The following is a 21,663-nucleotide window of genomic DNA, read 5'->3' as shown; positions in this document are numbered from 1 at the left end:
TATAACCATGCTAGCTTGGACAGTTTTTAAACAAAAAGATATCCTTCTAGAAGGAAAAAATAACCCTTCAAAGGTAATGATTATATAGCTGCTATATATGTAGGCCCACGGGCCAGGCATGGGGCTAATTTCTTTACATGCCCATCTCTTCTGACTCTATGGTAGTTAACTATCCTGAGAGATAAGGAAACCGGCTTGTAACCTGCCCAAGTAAGCAGAACTAAGTGGGCAAAGCCAGGAAGTAGGTCTTCCTAAATCTAACATGTGTGCTCCTAACAATTCCTTTCATAATTACATTTCCATAAGATAAATATGGCATCACGTAAGAATAACATTTAAATACAGAAATCTCAAGTTAACATTTTCCACTTATTACTCATTCAATAACCACCACTACAGCCCCATTACACCTCAGAACTGTCATTGATACACTACTTATAATACAGAAAAACAGGATTTGACTACTAAACAGGGAGCCAGCCTGTAGCAATAGTGAAGGCACAATAAAAGATTCAATCTGTAAAACTTCACTACTTTATGGTCACAGAACACATACCTGATTCAGAGAAAGTATAAAGGGAGTATTATACAAATGAACATTGAACCAGGAACCACAGATCTGGGCTCTAGTCTGAACTCTACCACTAATGAGCTTTGTGATCTTAAGCACTTCTCTGAAATTGCTCACGTCTAAGTCAGGAATCTTTTTTTTTTTCCTTTTCTTTTCTTTTTTTTTTTTGCCTGCAATATTGGTATGTTGCAAGGATCAAATAGGACAAGAAACAATTATTTTGAAAACAGCAAAATGCTACACAAATAGGATATTGTCATCCCTGGTGGTCAGTCTTCTACGGGTTGGCACAGTAAACATGTTTGCACAAAATCCAGTGTAATTACTGAAAAGATCCCTTAAAGCAGCAAGACATAATGGAGAAGAGCCAGACAGTCTAGGGTTCAAGTTCTTTCCACTTAACAAGCTGTGCTATCAAATTATTTAACCTACCTCAGTCTCTTTCTTCATCTGTAAAGTGGGAGTAATAATTTCTCTAAGAGTTATGAACCATGTAGTCCAATACTTGCTCTCAAGCAATTTAAGTGTCCTCTTTTCTTTTGCAAACATCAGTTCCATAAGATGTTACTAAAGAGCAAATGTACATGCATACACACATACACATACCAACAAATAAAGGGCAATACATCAGTAGTATCCCATATTAATAACAGTGGGGATAAAATTTAAATCTTGACTACCAAAGAAAGATTTTTATGACACTGATTTTTTTTTTTTTTTTTTTTTTTTTGCCGTACGCGGGCCTCTCACTGTTGTGGCCTCTCCCGCTGCGGAGCACAGGCTCCGGACGTGCAGGCCCAGCGGCCATGGCTCACGGGCCCAGCCGCTCCGCGGCATGTGGGATCTTCCCGGACCGGGGCACGAACCCATGTCCCCTGCATCGGCAGGCGGACTCTCAACCACTGCGCCACCAGGGAAGCCCGACACTGATATTTTTTAAGTTCGTTAAATGATGTCACTTTGACGACACGTTTCACAGCTCACTAACTTATTTGCAAGAAAGACTAAACAAAACTAAATTTTACAGTTTGGGGAATTAGGGAAATTTATGGTTTTTCTAATTAAATCAGAGTTTTTATTCAAAAATTATGCTGTCAGGTCACTACTGGGATAAATTAAGCCATAAAAAGCTATATTAATTTCCACTCACATGGAGATTCCTAGTGATCATTATTGCTGAAATGATTATCCAGTGATTTGTATTTATTATGACAGGGTACCAATAAGCCAAGTGGCCAAACAACAATCCAAACATACTGTGTTTTTAAGAGCTAAAACACTTCTTAAATTTAAAATATTAAAATGTACCTAAGAGACTTAATTGGGATTCTCATCTTCCAAAAGATTTGGGGTTATGATGACCTACATTAGTTCCAGGAGCAGAGCCTTGTTTACAAAATCTAAGATCTTGGAGAGAAGAAAATGTTCTAGCCTGTTTTTTGGCATCACTCATACTACATTGTTTAAAATGAGCTAGAACAGGGATTATTTATAATCTAAGCTAGTGGACAAACACTCTAATAATATCCACACACTAGTCAGATTTAATAAGTATCAAGATCAGGTATAAGAATCCATTTTTAATATCCTATAGTACTTGGTCTTAATAAAAATATCATTATTTATTTTCTTTTTTTAAAAATTAATTAATTAATTTTTGGCTGCATTGGATCTTCATTGCTACACCCGAGCTTTCTCTAGTTGTGGCAAGCAGGGGCTACTCTTGGTTGCGGTGTGCAGGCTTCTCATTGCAGTGGCTTCTCTCCTGTTGCAGAGCACAGGCTCTAGGTGGTGGGCTTCAGTAGTTGTGGCACGTGCGTTCAGTAGTTGTGGCTCGCGGGCTCTAGAGCGCAGGCTCAGTAGTTATGGTGCACGGGCTTAATTGCTCCACAGCATGTGGGATCTTCCCGGGCCAGGGCTCGAACCTGTGTCCCCTGCATTGGCAGGCAGATTCTTAACCACTGCACCACCAGGGAAGTCCCCTATCATCATTATTAAATATGTGCCAGGATGAACATGGGTTCCCCTTTACCTATACCCATATTTCTTTAAAGATATGATCTAGGACGTTGTTAACCTTCTGCTATTATAAAGAATGGTATGTTTGATTCATACCATCAACCTAGAACCAATCAAGGGTTTTTTATTCTGATAAAATGATATTTTAGTAAAAGTATTTCCATACAGATAATGTATCTTACATTTACTTGTCCCTTAGATGATCACAACTTTGTGAAATAAGAATGAAGAAACAGAATCACCTAACCCAGGTTTAATTCCAAGTCCTGGTTTGTTTTGTTGTTGTTTTTTTTCCCCACAACTAGCCATCACTGGTAATGTCATTACCTCTACTAATTATGCCAATAGTCATACAAATGACAGATTCTGCATTTAAAATTTTGGAGAATGTTAACAAAAATCTAGTAAAGTAAATTAGTTATGTGGAATTAAGACAACCTCATGTAGCTTTAAGACTCAACTGCTAAGCCCTCAAAGTTTTAATAATTTGCTTGCATTTTTAAAAATTTTGCTAATTTCAGACTATTTCATATAGTCTTGTTTCCAAATGATATAACAACTCTTCTGGCTACCTGTATCACTGCAAACTCTAATGTATCTAAAACTGAATTACTTTTCCTCTGATTAGGATTCACCATTATTATCACTCCCAGTTTCCTAAGCTAACAAACTTCGGAGAGAATAAAAATAGCCACTGATTCTGTGTTTATTAAGTGCCTGATACAACGACTTTACTCAAGTTATGTCATTACAACAAACCTATAAAATGAATACCATTATTATCTCAATTTTAACCAATGAAGAAACTGAACCTCAGAGAAGTTAGGTAATTTGATCAAGCTTACATAGAGCAGGTGACAAAACCAGAATTTTAACCCAGGTCTTTCTAGTTCTTCTAAATGCTAAAACAATCTGCAGGATTAAATGTGAAATTAATTTAAGGGACTGGGGCTATCATTTTCTTTTTAAATGAAACAGGAAAAAGAAAAGATGAGCCACCATTGCGTGCGCAAGATTGAGTAATGAGTTTTGCTTAGGAGGAGGGAATGTTGTTATAGGGCAGGAACTTCAGCTGTCTTTGTGGGCAGTCAAAAAAATGTTTAACCTACTGCTCCGTTTGATACTGCCTCTCAGTTACCACCACCCCCTTAATTTTCCCAAATAGGTGTTTGGTTCTACCTTATCACATTCAACCAACATGGACTTTGGAAGCATATATTAAAGGCTGATGTTAAGTTTTACCTAGTTTGAGAAAGAAGTAGTTGCTAGAGATTTACCACCAGAATGCATGAATTCTGTAACTACTAAATACACTTTTTTGTGTAGAGGGAGAGCCTTTTCTTCACACAAATGCTAGTCAACCTCTCAAAGCTTTCCACTTTCAATACAATTTCAGTTTACACAATTATTTTACCCAGCAAGCCAGTGCAAAGTACTTATACTTTGCATACCTTAATAGTTTCTAACCTTTTAGACCAGGAAGGTTTTAGTTGCATCGCCTAGAGGGGAAAATCAACAAGACCTCATGAACTAAGCACCTCAATTGAAACCTGCACTTACTGAGAATAAATTTCCATTCCTTATTCTCAAAAACGAAATAAAACAGAACAACCAACACATACATACATACCCCCTATATTCAAACCAAAAATATTTGAGACAACCACAAATAGAAAAGGGTAGTGGAACGTCAAAGTTCTACAAGTCTGTGCAGGCCATCTGATACTCTCTTCCTCTGGGCCAGTTCCCCTACTCCCCACCTGCGCCTCTTCCAAAACAGTACAGGGTAACCACTCCAGTCCTGATTTGTCTGTTGACTCAGGGAAAAAAAGTCAGGAAAGACTACATTTGACAACAGGTTTCACAGGGCAAAGATCATGTTAGTTCTTGCTCATGATTATATTTCTACCACATATGTGCCAGGCACATAGGAGGTGCTCAATGAATATTTGTTTCAGGAGAAGAGAGGGAAAGGAATCTAACTGTCCAAAGTTTTATCATATTTAACAGTAAATTCTAAAAATGATAAGTCATTTTATCCATATACTATGTAATCACTAATTTAAAGTTTATTACAGAAGGCACTGTTCATAAGAATTCAGATGACTTTGAATAAATATTTTTTTTGCTATAATATGTGCATTTTGGTAGAAACATTTTAGAAATCAAGAATTTCTGAAACAAAGTCCAGGTGTTTTGTACCAAATCAACATTCCATGTTGTCAATCCCTTGATTTAGTACAAGAGTCCACATAAATTATAAAATACTAGATGCAATATCCTACAGAACACAGCTGAGGCAAATTGTCTGCCTTGAGCTATATTTAAGCTAGCTAAATACAGAATAAAATGCAAGTTAATGGAAGACAAGATTTGAGTGCACTAGCAGGACAATAAAATGGCTAATAACTAGGGTGAACATAAAGTTCTTTGTCCAAACAATGACACATTTAGAGTGAAAGGAGACAACTGTGAAATAGGATTGAACACAAGCGCAACAGGCATAAAACCAGGACCATCCCAGGTAGCATTTAATCCATCCCATCCCCCAAGAAAATGTGAATTTCATGGTTAAAATAGATATATAAAATGGTTTAAAAAAAGATATATAAAATGGTTAACTTAATTTTTTAATGTAAATTTTTTATTCCATGAAACTCACTGATCTGAGTCAAAATATAAAATTTATGATATTCTATGATATCTGAAATACTTTACAACTGTGCATTAGGTTTTTCAAATGTCCTTAAAAAAAAAAAAGTTACCATATGCAGCTCACTAGTCCTAGCTTTCTTGTCTGAAGGGAAGGGAAAGAAAGATCAGGTCTTCACCCACAAAGCACTGACAGTGATTAAGTACACAATAGGCACTTAAATGTTTTCTCAAACATCTAATAAATGCCAGCTCTGAGCCCAGCACCATAACAGGTGTGAGGGAAGAAGTCAGATGCTGTGCTGCCCTTGGAGAACAAATACTCTAGTGAAGGAAGCCCAAATTGTGGTATGTGTCCTAGTCTTCTTTCATTTCCTAAAGCATGCCAGTCTCTTTCTAAATTCAGGACCTTTGTACATACTACTCCCTTGGCCTGCAATGTTCTTCTCCTCACTCGTTACACAGCTAGCTCCTGTTCTCACCTCACTTTCTCAGAGAGGCCTTAGCTAATCATCCCAACCAAAGGGGTCTTCTCCCTGCCCTAAGTTGTCACCCTCTTAACCTTTGTATATTTCCTTCAGAGCACTTAGAACATGTACTTACCTTACTTGTTGAAGAAATGTTAATGTATTAACAATAATAGGTAACATTTATTGAATATTTCTTCAGAATCAAATACTATTCTAAGCACTTTACATGGATTACTTCATTTAACCACTATGACAGTCCTTTATTTAGGCACTATTACTAGCCCTGCTTTTCACGTGACAAAACTAAAGATGGATTTCCTCTATAATTCTTAATAAGCAGCTTACACTATTTCTTGACTTTTAAATTTTAGGCGTTATGTCTAATTTCTTTATATTCCTTTCTCTTTTTAGCAACCCAGTTTCAAGGATTAAATATTTCTTTCACTTTGAGTCTATGTATTACGATTTGACTTTCTTTTAAAAGTATGTATACATTACTTGAGAAGAATGTTAAAATATAATCACCTAGCCTTTGTTTCTTTCAAGTTCCTTGAGGAAGGCTGGATGATCATGATGTCATTTCTGATGCCAGAACCTAAAGGCAACTGTGATCTTGCTAGAGGTAACAGAGTACAGAAAAATACTCAACTGGCTAGCAGGTAATTTAAGTTTTACTTTTGTAGTTAGAGAGGTTACTTCTTTTTTGGGGGGCCTTATGTTTTCTCAACTGTAAAAATGAAAGAGATTCACACTCTCTAAGGACCTTTCCAAATCTGTTGTCTAGCAATAGCATAACTTTTAGAGTAATTTCAGAATAACAAAAGCATTTTCATGTCCTGAGCTCTTCATAATGGAATTTAATCTGTACCACGATGTAACCCGATGATTTTTTTTTCATTGTTAGTCATTCAGAGTCCCCTGGCAGATCCCTGAACTCTGCAACATAAGCTACAAGAAACAGCACAGGCCAGGGTTGTTATATGCTGGACTACAGAAACATGTCTCCAGGACTATCATTCAACCAACAGAATAACTACCAAGATTTGAGTATACTTCCTCAAAGGCACAGGTATGTTCCTTATTCCAACTTCTGAAGAGCAAGTATACCAACTTAAGAACATACATGCCCAGAGAAACAATTTTTAAGAAAGGAGTTATGAATGATGGAAAATAAGATTTCCTGCTGTGCTCTTTCTACCACAATACACTGCTGAACAAACCCCTCTTATAACCAAAATTTTTTTCTTGAAGCTTTGGTGTGATAAGTGTTTATTTGGTTGGGTAGTGGAGAAGATATATGTTCATTCTCTCCTTAACACAGCTAGAAAAGCTTATCAGTATTGTGGGGAATTTCCTTACTCTTAATGCTCACATGCAGTTGGGAGGTACAAGGGCTTCTAATCCTACAGAGTTCATTAAGTTTCTCCCAGCAATTGTCTGGAATGAGAGAAGGAATCTCCAACTTCATCCTGTTCTTTTCCCCTTTATTTGTTCTAACACACAGCTACTTTAAAATAAACTGTGCAGTTTACTACTCTGACCAAAGAATATCATAAAACAATAGCCATGGTATTGTGTGCCATCTTAATATTCCCAAGAATTTTCATAAAAGGCAATACACACTAATCCCTCATATATTACAACAAATGGTGGTGAAGGGAAAAACATATAGAGAAGAAAACAGCCAACAGTAGACATGAGTGTCAGGTAATTTTTATAATACCAGGTAATAATGTAATTTTGAGGGCTAAAAAACTGAATTTAAGACTGTCGGACATTCAATAATCTCTGTTCTGGTTTATAATGAAATTATATAAATGTACTGCCAAATTATTCTTCCAAAAAGTTCTCTTAATCATACAAAACAGTAATTAATGGTGCCCCACTATCGAATGAATGAAGCTCAAAGTCCTTAGCTTGACATTCAAAACCCGAATCCCCTCATTCCTAAGTAACCCTTCCAATTCACATTAGTATACCTGCTAGCCCTCAAACATCTTTATTGCTCATGTCCTCTCTTCCAATCTTTCCCCTCTTAATCTCTGTAAAATTTCCATCTATCCAAATCAAACTTTTAAGGCTCAATACAGCTGCTGTCTCTGCCAAAAGACAGGCTTTGCCCTGAAATTAATCATCCCAGCTGAAATTAATCATTCCCTACAAACTCTGATAGTAGACATTACTTTTACCATTTACTGTACTCAGTTACGAATATCTTGTATTATGTTTGTTTGTTTGTTTGTTTGTAGTTATCTCATTTGATCCTTCCAATAACCTTGAGAAGTGGGAATAAATATTCTCATTTAGAAACAAAAATGGACACTGTAGAATTAATTCTTAGTTATACAACTAACAAATCACAGAAAAATAATGCAAAAAGTTTTCCAGTAATAAGTTTTATGCTGCACCACAAAGATATTAAAATGCATGCAAGCATTCATTCAATGACAAATATTTATTGAGCAGCTACTAAATGCCAGGCACCAGTCCATGCATGGGGAAACACAGCAGTGGACAAACACCACTAAGTCCCTGCCCTCTTGAAGTTTACGTTCCTATTGGGAGAAAAACAAAAACAGCAAATAAATAAACATAGAACAGCAGGTCAAGCAGTGGTAAGGACTATGAAGAGTAATGCAGAGTCAACAGACAATAAAAGAACTGTACTCTTTTGATAGGATGATCTAGGAAGGCTTCTTTGAGGAGCTGACAACTGAGCAGAAAGTCAAATGAAGTAAAAGACAGTCATGAGACTTATATTCCAAAAGGGAACAGCAAATGCCAAGTCTCCATGGTGCCAATGTGCTTGTGGTGACTGAACAGCAAGATCGATGTGCCTAGAGTACAGGGAACCTTAGAGAGTACCAAAAAATGAGGTCAGATAGGTAGCATGAAGCTTCAGGATTAAAAATGGAATTCTTCCCAATGCAAAAATAATTTAAAATATAATTCTTTTTCAATTGAAAAAGTCTTAGAATTTCACCAATACTCATTTTCCTCTTACATCTACTTAGTCCAGGTAATTTTTTTTAAAGCTAAATAAAATAAGGAAAAATCTGCTAAAATCTTAATTAACTGTCCTATTTACATGACCTAATTTTTTTTTCCAGAAGCCAATCATTTTATTTACTTGTACCTTTACATATTCTTATGGTGTACTCCAAGAGCTTTCTAAATGTTGTTCAAACATCAGGGTCTAACTCCTTTTCTGTAACAGAAAGCAACTTACTTCCTTAAAAGGCAGTATGACTATAGACAATACCAGGACAACTAGAGAAATATAAATATAAACAGTATATTAGATATTAGCATTGTGCCAATAGATTTCTTGGGTGGGATAACTGTATTGCAGGTATGTAGGAGAATGTTTTTATTTTTAGGAGACACACAGTGGTATGATGGTAAATGTTTAACGACTGGCTCTGCAAAGGAAAAAAAAAAGCCCTGGTTTGTAGCACTGCCAATTTCCATGGTGTAAATGCTGGTACCATTGCTGATTTCAAGCAACCAACTGGATGCAGAGCTGGGAAGAAATGTACACAATCAGCTTTCACATGCTGTTACCAGCCAGTTCCACACTGAAGTACACAGGGTTGAAGTGTCATGATGTCTGCCACTTACTCTCAATTTATAGAAACAAAAAACAAAACAAAACGAAAAAGCCCCTATGTCTGTCTGTCTAACCACTTACCTATCTACTGACCTCCCACTCAAGAGAGATAAAACAAAAGTGGTAAGATGTTTACAATCCATGAAAAGTATTTGGATGTTAACTGTATGATTCCAACTTTTCTTGTGGGTTTGAAGTAGAGCAAGCAATGTACGGAAGTTTAAAGAAATCCTATGGCCAACTCTATTGTATACCAAAAAATTTGTTTGTATATCAAAATTTTTTTTGTATGTCAAAAAAATTTGGGGAAGTATACCGAATATGATATAGAGCTTTAACTTAAAGTTATTTTTAAGATCAAAACCTTGGAATTCCCTAGCGGTCCAGTGGTTAGGATTCCACATTTTCACTGCTGAGGGCTCAGGTTCAATCCCTGATCAGGGAGCTAAGATCCCGCAAGCCGCACAGCGCAGCCAAAAAAAAAAAATCAAAACGTTTTTAAAAAAAAGCAATTTGCCAATACTGAATGCTAAAGTTATACATTCTCCTACTATTATGAATTTAAGTAGAAGTGACCCACTGGATAATGCAACAAACCATGATATGTCTTCACAAAAGAAAATGGCTGATTTGGTTAAAAAATGTAAAAGAATTCTCTAGATGTCAGAGTAAAGTTTTATCAATATAAATGGCCCGATTTCAGCTACTGTTATCAAATTTTAATTCCATTCAGAATATATAAGTTTAATAAGTGGGAAAATAACAAATGGGAACTTCATATTAATTTAAAATGTTAATTCCTAACTATAAACTAGTTGTGCTCTCAAAAAGGATGTTTTAAAGTCCAAATAAAAGTCATACTTTGAATAAATATTATTTATAAATAATAAATAAATAAATAACAATTATAAAAAGTTATGACTAGATTCCCAGGCTAGCCTACCAAAGGTTTCTTAACCTATAATATTAGCCCATTTCTTACAGCATCATGGAACAAGCGTAAATTCTGGGTCACAGATGCAGAAGGGCCATGCTCCAAGCACTGAAATCAATCCTAGCTTATATTCTAAAATAAAGAAAAAAGCAATTTGGGGCACCATCTGACCATTCTAATAATTTCCATCAACCTCCTTCTAGTGTCCACCCCCACCCGAATCTCTTTGCCTTAACGCTGCTCTAAATGCTCTTAATGGTGTATGATCACCCAGAAATAGTTGGTGTGCTCCAATTACCTACTTTCCCTCTCCCCTTGCATGCACGTTACAGATGTGTAGTTCAGTACTTGTTTCGAGTTCCTCTAGTTGTATATTCCAGAATACAAGGTTCAGAGTGACAAACAATAAGGGCCTATCGATCTCTTATGCGTTTTATGATTAACTTTCACAACAGAGTACTGAAACATTCATTTCCTCAGTGCAGCTGATCCAAGTTGTGTATCCTTGGAAATAAAACACTCACCAATCTCTATCCTGTGCCAGGCACAAGCTAGGTGCCGAACCATAGGTTCTCAGTTCGTCTTTCCCACAATCCTTAAGGTTGATGTTATTAGAACAAAATGAACTGAAGTTCTGACAGGTTATGTAATTTGCTCAAGGTCATTTGGCTGATAAGTGCTGAAGTTAGAATTTCTAAGTTTGACCCTAAAGCCTTAGGGTCTTAACTCTTCCTTTTTAGCATGCTGTAATTTGAACTAATTTTATAACAAAATATGCCCATTATTTCAATAATCCAGAAAAATGTATAATTAAATATACATTTATTAATCTAAATGGATCTCTTGTTGGTGTAATTTCAATCAGAATAACAAGGGGAAACTTTAAAAACAGTAAAAACCAGGCACTGTGTGAATGGATAATTTTAGACAGAATGAACCCACCTAAGATACACTTGGGAGCACCTGGCCCTTTGCTCATCTGTACAGATGATCCTGTCCATAGGGCAAACCAGTCAACATATATAGCATTTCACACCTTATAAAGTTCTTTGACACATTATCTTACCTGAAACTCAGAAGCAACACTTTGAGCCCAGTACAATTTACAGATGAGAAAACAGGCTTGGAAGTTGACCCAAGTCACAGAACCTATAAGTGACAGAATGAGCCCCAAATCTAAACTCTAAATCCTTTGAGTCTTTATCCTACTTATACTCATAAATCTGAAGTTATCCAACAAATTTAATCTCTCTTTCTTTCAAAGAAATAGTAACAGGAACAAATTCAGCATGGTGGTTGGAGAGCAGAGAGCTACCAGAAGATGTCTGTGTGTGGATCATTTGTTAAGTAGATGTATATAAACTGGGGACCACCTATACCAAACAGCTTTTGCCTACTTCTTATTTTACAGCATTGTATTTCAATTTAATCAATTTAAAAATATAACCTTTTTTAACTTTTTATTTTACATTATAATTTATTAACAATGTTGTGATAGTTTCAGGTGTACAACAAAGTGATTCAGTTATACATATACAGGTATCTATTCTTTTTCAACTTCTTTTCCCATTTAGGTTGTTACATAATATTGAGCAGAGTTCCCTGTGCTATACAGTAGGTCCTTGTTGGTTAAATATAACCTTCTTTTAAGGTAAGTTACGGGCAAATATATCTTAAATCTATTTTTTTTAATTAGGTATAAAGTTGTGAAAATAGACTAACAGTCAATAATGCAAACAAATTCCTAAAGTGAGAGAATTTCAGGTGGTGACACTAAAACAATCAATGATTGCTAATCATCTGCTTCTACTCCTATTTGCTCCACAAATATTGGGATATACTAGTGATTCATTCTTTCAGCAAATATATATTAAGCACCTCCTATGCACCTACCATGTATAAGGCTATCTGCTAGGTGATGGAAATATAGTTGCAAACAAGAGATAAGGTTCTTGTCCTCATGGAACTTAAAATCAAGCTGTGGAGACAGACAATAAGCAAAGAAAAAAATCACAAAATGTGGTAAATGCGGGACTTCCCTGGTGGCACAGTGGTTAAGAATCCACTTGCCAATGCAGGGGACACAGGTTCGAGCCCTGGTCTGGGAAGATCCCACATGCCGCGGAGCAACTAAGCCCGTGCGCCACAACTACTGAGCCTGTGCTCTAGAGCCCGCAAGCCACACTACTGAAGCCTGTGCGCCTAGAGCCCATGTTCCGCAACAACAGAAGCCACCGCAACGAGAAGCCCGCACACCACAACAAAGAGTATCCCCTTTTCGCCACAACTAGAGAAAGCCTGCACGCAGCAACGAAGACCCAACACAGCCAAAGATTAAAAAAAAAAAAAAAATGTGGTAAATGCTATGAAGGAAACAGACTGCGGAGACACAGAACAACATAGGACACTAATTTAATAAATAATAATAACAGCTAGCATTAATTGAGCACTTTAAATAGAGTAGTCAGAGAACATCTCTCTGAAAAGTGATATTTAAACCAAGGTCAGAAGAATGACAAAGAGCTACCCATGTGATAACTAGGGAGAAAGGCTTTTTAGGCAGAGGAAATAGTGCACACAGGGCTGTGTGAATGGTCATCAAAAACCTAAAAGCTGGCCAATGGCACTGGGCATGCTGAACAACGGGAAGAGATGCAAAAAGCCTTATCATAATTTTACTGGATGAGTTTCTTTTATATGAAAAGGAATATGTGAGAAATCTCAACTCAGGTTATTGCTAGGTCTGTCTTTGGTATTACACATGGATTAATGTCTAATATTTTGACTAGCTACTGGCATTTTTAGCCAGTCCATCCTGTTTCAGTTTAAAAAGAAAGTCTGACACAATCAACGTCAGATTTTTCACCCATTTGAGCAAAGACAGAATTAAGTATTAACAAATTGACTTTGGTTTACCTACTAAGAAAGAAATACTGTTTCCTAGTACTACAATTTTGCTTTTTCATTTAAAAAAAAGTCAGTATTAAGTTAGAATTTCTAAGTTTAACATTCCCTCAGTTTTTAAAAACTTCAGCTTTAAATGGGGGAAAAATACTACCATAATTAGGTGCAAAGTTGAGAAGGACAAAAGAATAAATGAATATAAATATTCTTCATTTAACAACTAATTTTTTTCTATACTTGTTCATAATACAGAATGCTTAGGCCCCATGGGTTTCTTCACTTTTTGAAAAGGAAATCAGCTTTTGAGTCACTCTCCCTATGTACACATTAGCCTCTCAATTCTACCTTCCAATTATCTTTTTTCTCATCCTTCAAAGAAATGACAGTGTTCCACCCACTGAATCACTTCCTTCTTACTGAATGACAGGCAAAAACATAGGGAACCTCTATGTCAAGCCCTTTAGTACTGAATCTCAGAAGTTGTATCAAGCCAGCAATTATTTGACAGCTACTGATGTGTCAAGACCCATCAATGTAAATGGATGAAAGATCAACAGTAGTCATTTTTGGACTTGAGCTCACAGGGAGTATACAAAACATATACAGCTTAATTAGCCCCTTTCTTTTGTCCTCCCCAGCTTTCCCTAAATGATTGACTTCTTAATTAGAATATGTCCAATTGTAGCAAGAGCAGTTCACATTTGAATGTCTACTATATCCCAGCCATAGTTCTAAGCACATTACATGCACTAACTTATTTACTCAAAGTAACCCTAAGGCAAGGTACTATTACTTCCTCCATTGTAAAGATGAAGAAGGTGAGGCACAAATAAGATATACAGTTTTCCAAGATCACAATAATTAGTAAATCTGTTTTTCATTTTCCTCAGGCCTATTTTAAAACAAATTTGGTCCCAATATCTTATAATACTTTAATATAACATACTCCTACAAGTCAGAGGGTTAAGAGCATGTACCCAAGCTTATTTCAAATCTGGGCTAGCCCTCTTATTAGCTGCGTAACCTTGGGTAAGTTACCAAACCTCTCTCTCTGACCCAATTTCATTTATCTATAAAATGGAGATGACAATAGCATCTAATTCCTTGAACAATTGTGATGTTTAAATGAGTTACATATAGGGCTTCCCTGGTGGCGCAGTGGTTGAGAGTCCGCCTGCCAAGGTAGGGGACATGGATTCGTGCCCCGGTCTAGGAGCGGCTGGGCCCAGTGAGCCATGGCCGCTGAGCCTGCGCTTCCGGAGCCTGTGCTCCGCAACGGGAGAGGCCACAACAGTGAGAGGCCCGCGTACCACATAAATAAATAAATAAATAAATGAGTTACCTATATAAACTACTTGGAATAGTGCCTGGCACATAGTATGTAGAAGAGTTAGCTGTTATTAGTAATAGTACCACACCACTTCCACCCCGGGAATTTAGCAAAAGCCTGATCTATTTAATCTAGTCAACACTTCTTTTCCTCTAACATCTGTCATTCGTATTGTCTGACTTACACTGGCTAACAATGAACTATTCTTAGCAAGTAAGCAACACATCTAACTCCCATGCTATTTTTTTCTAGTCCTTACCACTTCTTTCCTCCTATTTCAGTTGCCCAGGAAGAACTGTTTGAGATTAAAATGGTTTGCATTATACTCTAGGCAAGTTCATAAGCCATCGCAATACTAAAGCTAAAGCCTGAATTTGTAATACAATCAAAAAGGGGGTTTCTTAGTCTATTCAGCCTGCTATAACAAAATACCATAAACTAGGTGGCTTATAAACAACAGAAATTTATTTCTCACAGTTATGAAGGCTGGAAAGTCCAAGATCAAGACACTAACAGATCTGGGTGTCTGGTGAGGACCAGCTTTCTCATTAGGCAGTTGTCTTTTCATTATAACCTCAGATGGTGGAAGGGATAAGGGCACTTTCTTGGGTCTCTTTCATAAGGGCACTAATGCCATTCACCCTCATGACCTCATCACCTACCAAAGGCCCCTACCTCCTACTACTATCATTTTAGGGCTTAGGATTTCAACACATGGATTTTGGGGGCACACAAGTATTCAATCTACAGCAGAGGGAAAAAACTAAGCATTCCTCTCAGTTTTAACCTCAAAAAATCAAATTGATTGGTATTTTATTCATGGAACAGGTTTTGCACTAATAGTTTTTTCTTAAGAATTATAAATGACTTACAATATGTGTTCAAATATGAATTGAAACAAAGTATGTTTAAATTATTAATGCCTTGATGATTTCCTAGATGTTATAGGCCTTAACCTTTCATAACAGTTGATAAGCTCAGACAACATTCTTAGAAATGTCTGACGAATAAACTGTTTCTAACCAAAGCATAAAGCATAGCAAAATTGACATTTATCTTTTAAATTGAAAAGATGTTGATTCTACTTAAATTGTTGAACAATACCATGAACTTGGGACTTCTGAAACCTTGGGACTTTTTTTTTTTTTTTTTGCGGTACTTGGGCCTCTCACCCCCGCGGCCTCTGCCGCCGCGGAACACAGGCGCCGGACGCGCAGGCTCAGCGGCCATGGCTCACAGGCCCAGCCACTCCGCTGCACGTGGGATCCTCCCGGACCAGAGCACGAACCCGCGCCCCCCCGCATCGGCAGGCGGACTCCCAACCACTGCGCCACCACGGAAGCCCGCCTTGGGACTTCTGAAATCAAAACATAAGCTTATATTCTATTATTTTGAAAAATATTTTTATAGAAAAAATATGCATTCAAAAACAAACAAGATTATAAATACCATACATTTATACCATAAATAAATATTAAATGTTAAAAACATAAAATGCTTTAATTGCTTCTATGCAAAGACCATACTTCAGAAATCTCTTGAAACACTGGGCATTCAATATCTAACTAGGATCAGATCCAAACTTTACATCCTTGAGTACAAGGTGAAGTAACATTGTTTAACCTCTCCAGCTGCCCAGCTCTAGTCAGAATTTAAAAATATATTTCCAGGAAGCTTGGTCCACCCATGCCACCCCCTACATATAGAGGTTAAGATGTAACTGTAATAACAAATGACACAGAAATAAATTACACATACATCAAACATCCTTTCATAGCTTTTGTATCTTCTCAGATAACTATACATTAAAAGCCTACTAAATCTGCTTGAGCCTTAGCAGGTTACAGGTTATGAATGCAAAACGAAACAAGATACTATTAGGTTATTGCACATTTGACTATTTCTTTACCTCTGTTGAACATATTTTATAACCGACCAACATATAACCACCTGTAATATCTTGTTTAACATGGTAATGATCATTTATTTAAAACCTACTATGTGCCAACCAGTGTCGTATTTCATTCTAACAACTATGAGAAGTTGGAATTATCCCCATTTTACAGACAAAGAACCTGAGACTCTCAAAGATAAAGGAAATTAATGAAGATTACACAGCTAGCAAGTAATGGAACAAGGATACAAATACAGGTCTGATTCCAAAACCTGTGCTAATGATAACATCAAAGACTCATCTTTGGCAGCATTGCACAAGTAATGTTATCTAACTGCTGAAAAATTTAGAAAAAGAAAAAAGAGGAAAAAAAAGATTTACCTCAGACTATAGTAAAATTCTATTACTGTGAAACATGGCCATTGTACAGTAACATCTTAATTATCTGGAAGTACAGTAGAAGGTCTTTTAATTTTCACTTAATCAACTAGCAAGATTGTCCAATGCTTTCCATATCTTCCATAGAAGCAAACTGACAGACATGAGCAGCTAATAAGTTACTTTCCAGTTGCCTGCACACTTCTACTCCTACTAGTTGAGTTGTATGCTTAAGTAGTATCTGGTGTTTCTTCCCAAATCTGCTTATGTGAATTTATTTTAAAACTATATAAATCAATGAAATGAATGCACAAAAAGGTTATTTCTGTGAAAACTACATTGAATGCTTTGGAAAGCACATATTTTGATGAACATAATTTTGATGAATATATATTCCCTCTCCTCCCAAAACAAATTTCTGTTGACTACACAAATATCCTTGTAATTCCTGGTGTACACAGACACCTATAAAGTTGTGTGAAACATTAAAAAAGAATTTAACACTTTTTAAATGTAAAATATTCCACCCTTGGATTTTTTTGCAGTCTTATTCCACTTTAAAGAAATTGAAAGTAGAAATCTTAGGTGTACATTTTTGGTGTGGTTTACATAGGGAAGATCATATCTAACTCTGAAAAACAGACCCCATTTCACCCCCCAAAAAAGGGCCTTGAGCCTACACCAAAAGACAAATGAAATAATTAAGGCTGTTATTTTTTCTGATTCCTCATTTAAACTTTTTAAATTAGCCAACCAACTACCACATGCAACCATGTAGGATAAGAGGGTCCTTTTGCACTTAGAAACTTTCTGAAGCACAGCTGTATACCACTAAGCAAATATCTCACAGTTTCTACACTAGAGTTCGTATACTTTCTTAGCTTCTGAGTGAATATCTGAAGGTTTTCCTATTTATTCTCATTTTTTAGAGAACTCAGTGCTAAGCATGGTTATCTAGTTCTTTATCCCAGAGACTAAAAGCAGTAAAATTAAAAGGAGACAAGAATAAGCATATTGACAACAAAGACTGTTGACAGCATGGGAATTCAAAAATCAGATCTTAAAAAAAATAGGCTGAAGTGGTTTAAGCTAGAGGAAAAAAAAAATCTGTGTCCACATATCATGATTACAACTGAAAATATTTTTGGCATTTGAAGAGTAAAGTTTCAGTTAGCCAGAAAATTAACTCATATAGAATAGCTTCTTAGTTACCAATGTAGAAAAAGTGAAGTATTACTGTTGTCAAGCTCTCCCATAATTGTGCCTTGTCAACCACAGGTCAAGAAATCAATTCAATGGATTATGCAAGCAATTTTTAACAACAGAAATAGAACAGAAAGTACAAGACCACACTGCACATAGTACGAGTAAGTATGTTTTGTGAAGTTTATTTCAGTATTTCTATACTACTTTGCAAAGTAAAAGATACTTCTTACTCTAGGTCCTGGTCAAAAGAAAGCCATGGGCCTAAAGACTCATATTATAAAATATAGTCACAATACTAAACTTTCAATCACCTCATTTTTACATCATAATGCTAAAGATAGCTACAATTTTAACGAGAAAAAAGTCTCCTTTTTAGGAGTCTTGATGCATAAATGTATTTACTTTTCCTAGTAATCTACATTAATATATAACATTTTATTGTGTTTAGTACTAGTTTTGGCTAAATAGAGATTGTGTGCAAATACTATTTTTTTTAACTGCTTAGGGGACTTCCCTGGCGGTCCAGTGGGTAAGTCTCTGCCCTCCCAATGCAGGGGGTTCAGGTTCCATCCCTGGTCAGGAAACTAAATCCCGCGTGCATGAGGCAACTAAAAGATCCCGCGTGCCTCAACAAAGACCTGGTACAGCCAAAATTTTTAAAATAAACAAACAAACAAACAAACCTGTGTAGGACCTTAAAGCGACTTTTGCAACAACCACCAACACAAAAACAAAGAGCAACTCTGATTTTCTTTGCTTGTTTATTTTGAGATGCAATTACCGACCTTGGTGCCATCTTTCCAAAGTCACAGATGAAATCTAAAAGTCTAAACTTGGCATTCTACACAAGCAACCTGCTTAGTAACAATATTCTTGCTAATACTTAATTCATACAAAGCTGATTTTAAGAAACAACCAAACACTTAAACTAATCCACTAAATTAAGTATGGCTTTCTCCACTTCTTTCTAGTGCATTTTAAGACAGTATTGCCAAAGATGTATTTTAATAGAAAAGAAAATTTGACTTTCTAATCCAGTTTGAAAAACTATATGGAAAAAATAACCAGTTTAATATATATCTTTTAAAATTATTTTATTTTATTCTTTTAAATTATCATTTATTGATTGATCGATTGACTGCCATGTCGAGGCCTGCGGGATCTTAGTTCCCCCACCAAGGATCAAACCTGTGCCCCCTGCAGAAGAAGCACGGAGTCCTAGCCACTGGACCGCCACGGAATTTCCCTTTTTTTTTTTTTTTTTTTTGCGGTATGCAGGCCTCTCACTGTTGTGGCCTCTCCCGTTGCGGAGCACAGGCTCCGGACGCAGGCTCAGCGGCCATGGCTCACGGGCCCAGCCACTCCGCGGCATGTGGGATCTTCCTGGACCTGGGCACGAACCTGTGTCCCCTGCATCGGCAGGCGGACTCTCAACCACTGCGCCACCAGGGAAGCCCTCCCATATCTTTTTTTAAATAAGCATCTAATTCATAAAGATAAATTAACATTTCCAATCTGAAAGTCTCAGATTTGGAAGGAACTCTGTCATCTAGTCCAACTCCCTACCAAATACATTAATCCTCTTCCTACAATGTTCCTTGGACTCAAATTCCCATATGACAAACTCCTACTACCACTATATTAAAACCTTCTAAAGTTGGTCCTTGCAATGGCCAATCAAAAGCAGATTGATAAATGAGTTTTCAATTCCTTTGAAATCCTTGAGAAACACAGTGTATGCATTATTCCCATAAGTCCTGAAAATACAGGTTTATTAAGGAAATGGCACATTTACAGTTACTTATTATAGGGATTTCAGTAGCCCTGTGTATATACTGATATACTGGACAAAGCCCTGGAGTACTCTGCAAACTTTTAGAGTTTGCCTAAAGCACAAAAATCAGCAATGACAAATAATATTTGTGAACTCAATTTTAAATTTTCTCAGTTTATCAAGATCAAATTCTCAAGTTGAAAAAACTTTTAAACTTCTTTAAAATCGAAGTTAGATTGAACCTAAAAATGAGTAATGTAACTCTAAAATGATACCAAGTATTGTGGCAACAGATACACGTGCTGTTCTTGGCAATTTCATTTTTAATATCTCTTGAAACTAATACTTTGAAGACACTTTTGAAGAATGTATTCTCCCATCTAGTTCCTAACTCTTCCATGCGCCCTTCTCTACCTTACCAGCTGGAATCTGTAACAGAAACAAATAATCATATGTAATTCACAGAGAGTTGATCTTGCCGCAGAACTAGGTTAACTTTTCTAAAATGGGGCACAGAAAAAAAAATCCTACTTAAATCAATTATTTACCTCGGTCTGGCTTCATCTTCACGCCAATTTCCACCCAAGGTGCTGTGAAATACACGTGTGGGTTCTTTCAACAGGCTCGCCGCCGATTCTGTGGCTACTGCTCCGTTTTTAAAATGCTAAAAGACATCAAAATAAAATTAATCTGGTCTTGCCCTCAACACTCGATCTTGCAAGAAAACTACTGCTAACAGGCCTCTCCCTGGCACTAAGCGCGGTGACAGCACCATCCGCAGGTCTGAAAAAAGCAAAACTCTGCACCGCCCTCCCCCATCTCCTCCGGACCAAGCACCCCTCTTCCCCGCCCCTGTGCTCTCCAGGCCAACGTGTCCTTCTTTGACACAGTGTTTCGGAACCAAAAGGAAGACCTATTTATAACCTGAAGGTACAGGCAGGGAAAAAAAAAAAAGGATTCAAACAACACAAGCTAACTAACCCCTTTGTAAGAAAAATACCGCTGGGAACAGTGGCACCTCCGCAGTGGCTGGTATAGAAATGCTCCGACCTGGTGATTTGGGCGCAGGAAACTCTTCAAGACCCCAAGCGCCTCGCCTACAGCTCCGCCCGCCCCGCCGGGCCTCACCTGTGTAGTTACCCTCTGGCTAGTCTTCCTGCCTCAACCGCGGCCAAGTTGACACAATGAGAGGGTCAGAAAGAAACGCGAGTCATCTCCTCGTGCCCAGCCCCCAGTCCCAAACGAACTCTACTGGGCTGTCCCGGGGCGCCCCTGCCACCCCCCGGCCCTGCGAGGTCTTCCCGGGAAGGTGTTTACGGCCGGGCGCTCGCCCCTGCTCGGCGCAGCCTGCCCGTGCGGCCCCCTTCCGTCCCGCCGCGGCCCTGATCTCCTTCAGCCACGCCGTCCGGAGCGCCGCGCCAGCCCTTTTCCCCGCCGGAGAGTTGTTTTCATGGCTCCCTCGGCCGACCTCTGCTGACTAACTCGCTCTCCTCTCCCGTCCCAATCCCTCCTCCTCTTGGCACTTCTCTCCGCCGCTCGCCCAGCGGCTCACATCACACTCCCACCTCAGACGTGAGGCTCCGAGAGGCGCAGGGCCGGCGAGAGCGGAATGTGGCGCGCAGCGGCCCCCGGGGCTGCGTTAGAGGACCATGGGGGCCCGAGACAACAAGCCCGACGCGGCTCCCCGGCGCCCCTGTGGCCATCCACCCCCGCCTCGGCCGCCGCCTCGCTCCGCTCCCGGCGCTCAGCCCCTCGCCCTGCCTGCCCGACTCGCACCCGAGCCCCGCTGCCCCCGGGCTTCGCCTGCCCGTCGCCCCGGCCGGCCCGCTCGCCCCGCGCCTCTGCCAGCTCTTCGCCCGCCCGCTGCCTCTAGCTCTGGAGCCCCAGCTCCCGGTCCCCCTCGCTCGCCCAGTTCTTTCTC

General features: G+C 38.1%; 1 protein-coding gene across 8 annotated transcripts in view; it reads right to left on the bottom strand.

Moving 5' to 3' along the window:
* ATOSA (atos homolog A) overlaps positions 1–21,663 on the bottom strand; it is a 115,236-nt gene that overhangs the window by 65,480 nt on the left and 28,093 nt on the right. For 3 of the 8 annotated variants that reach the window (XM_060005950.1, XM_060005947.1, XM_060005948.1), the window contains exon 2: positions 20,291–20,406. In XM_060005950.1, coding sequence (XP_059861933.1) covers positions 20,291–20,306 — 16 coding nt within the window. In that variant the 5' untranslated portion in view covers positions 20,307–20,406. Of the gene's footprint in view, positions 1–20,290; positions 20,407–20,723; positions 21,660–21,663 lie in introns of those variants that run through there. The other 5 variants (XM_060005945.2, XM_060005951.2, XR_009518488.2 and 2 more) reach the window with 4 other exon arrangements.

The sequence above is a fragment of the Delphinus delphis genome, chromosome 2, assembly GCF_949987515.2.
Source record: "Delphinus delphis chromosome 2, mDelDel1.2, whole genome shotgun sequence".
Taxonomy (NCBI): domain Eukaryota; kingdom Metazoa; phylum Chordata; class Mammalia; order Artiodactyla; family Delphinidae; genus Delphinus; species Delphinus delphis.
This window is presented reverse-complemented; position numbering and strand designations above follow the sequence as displayed.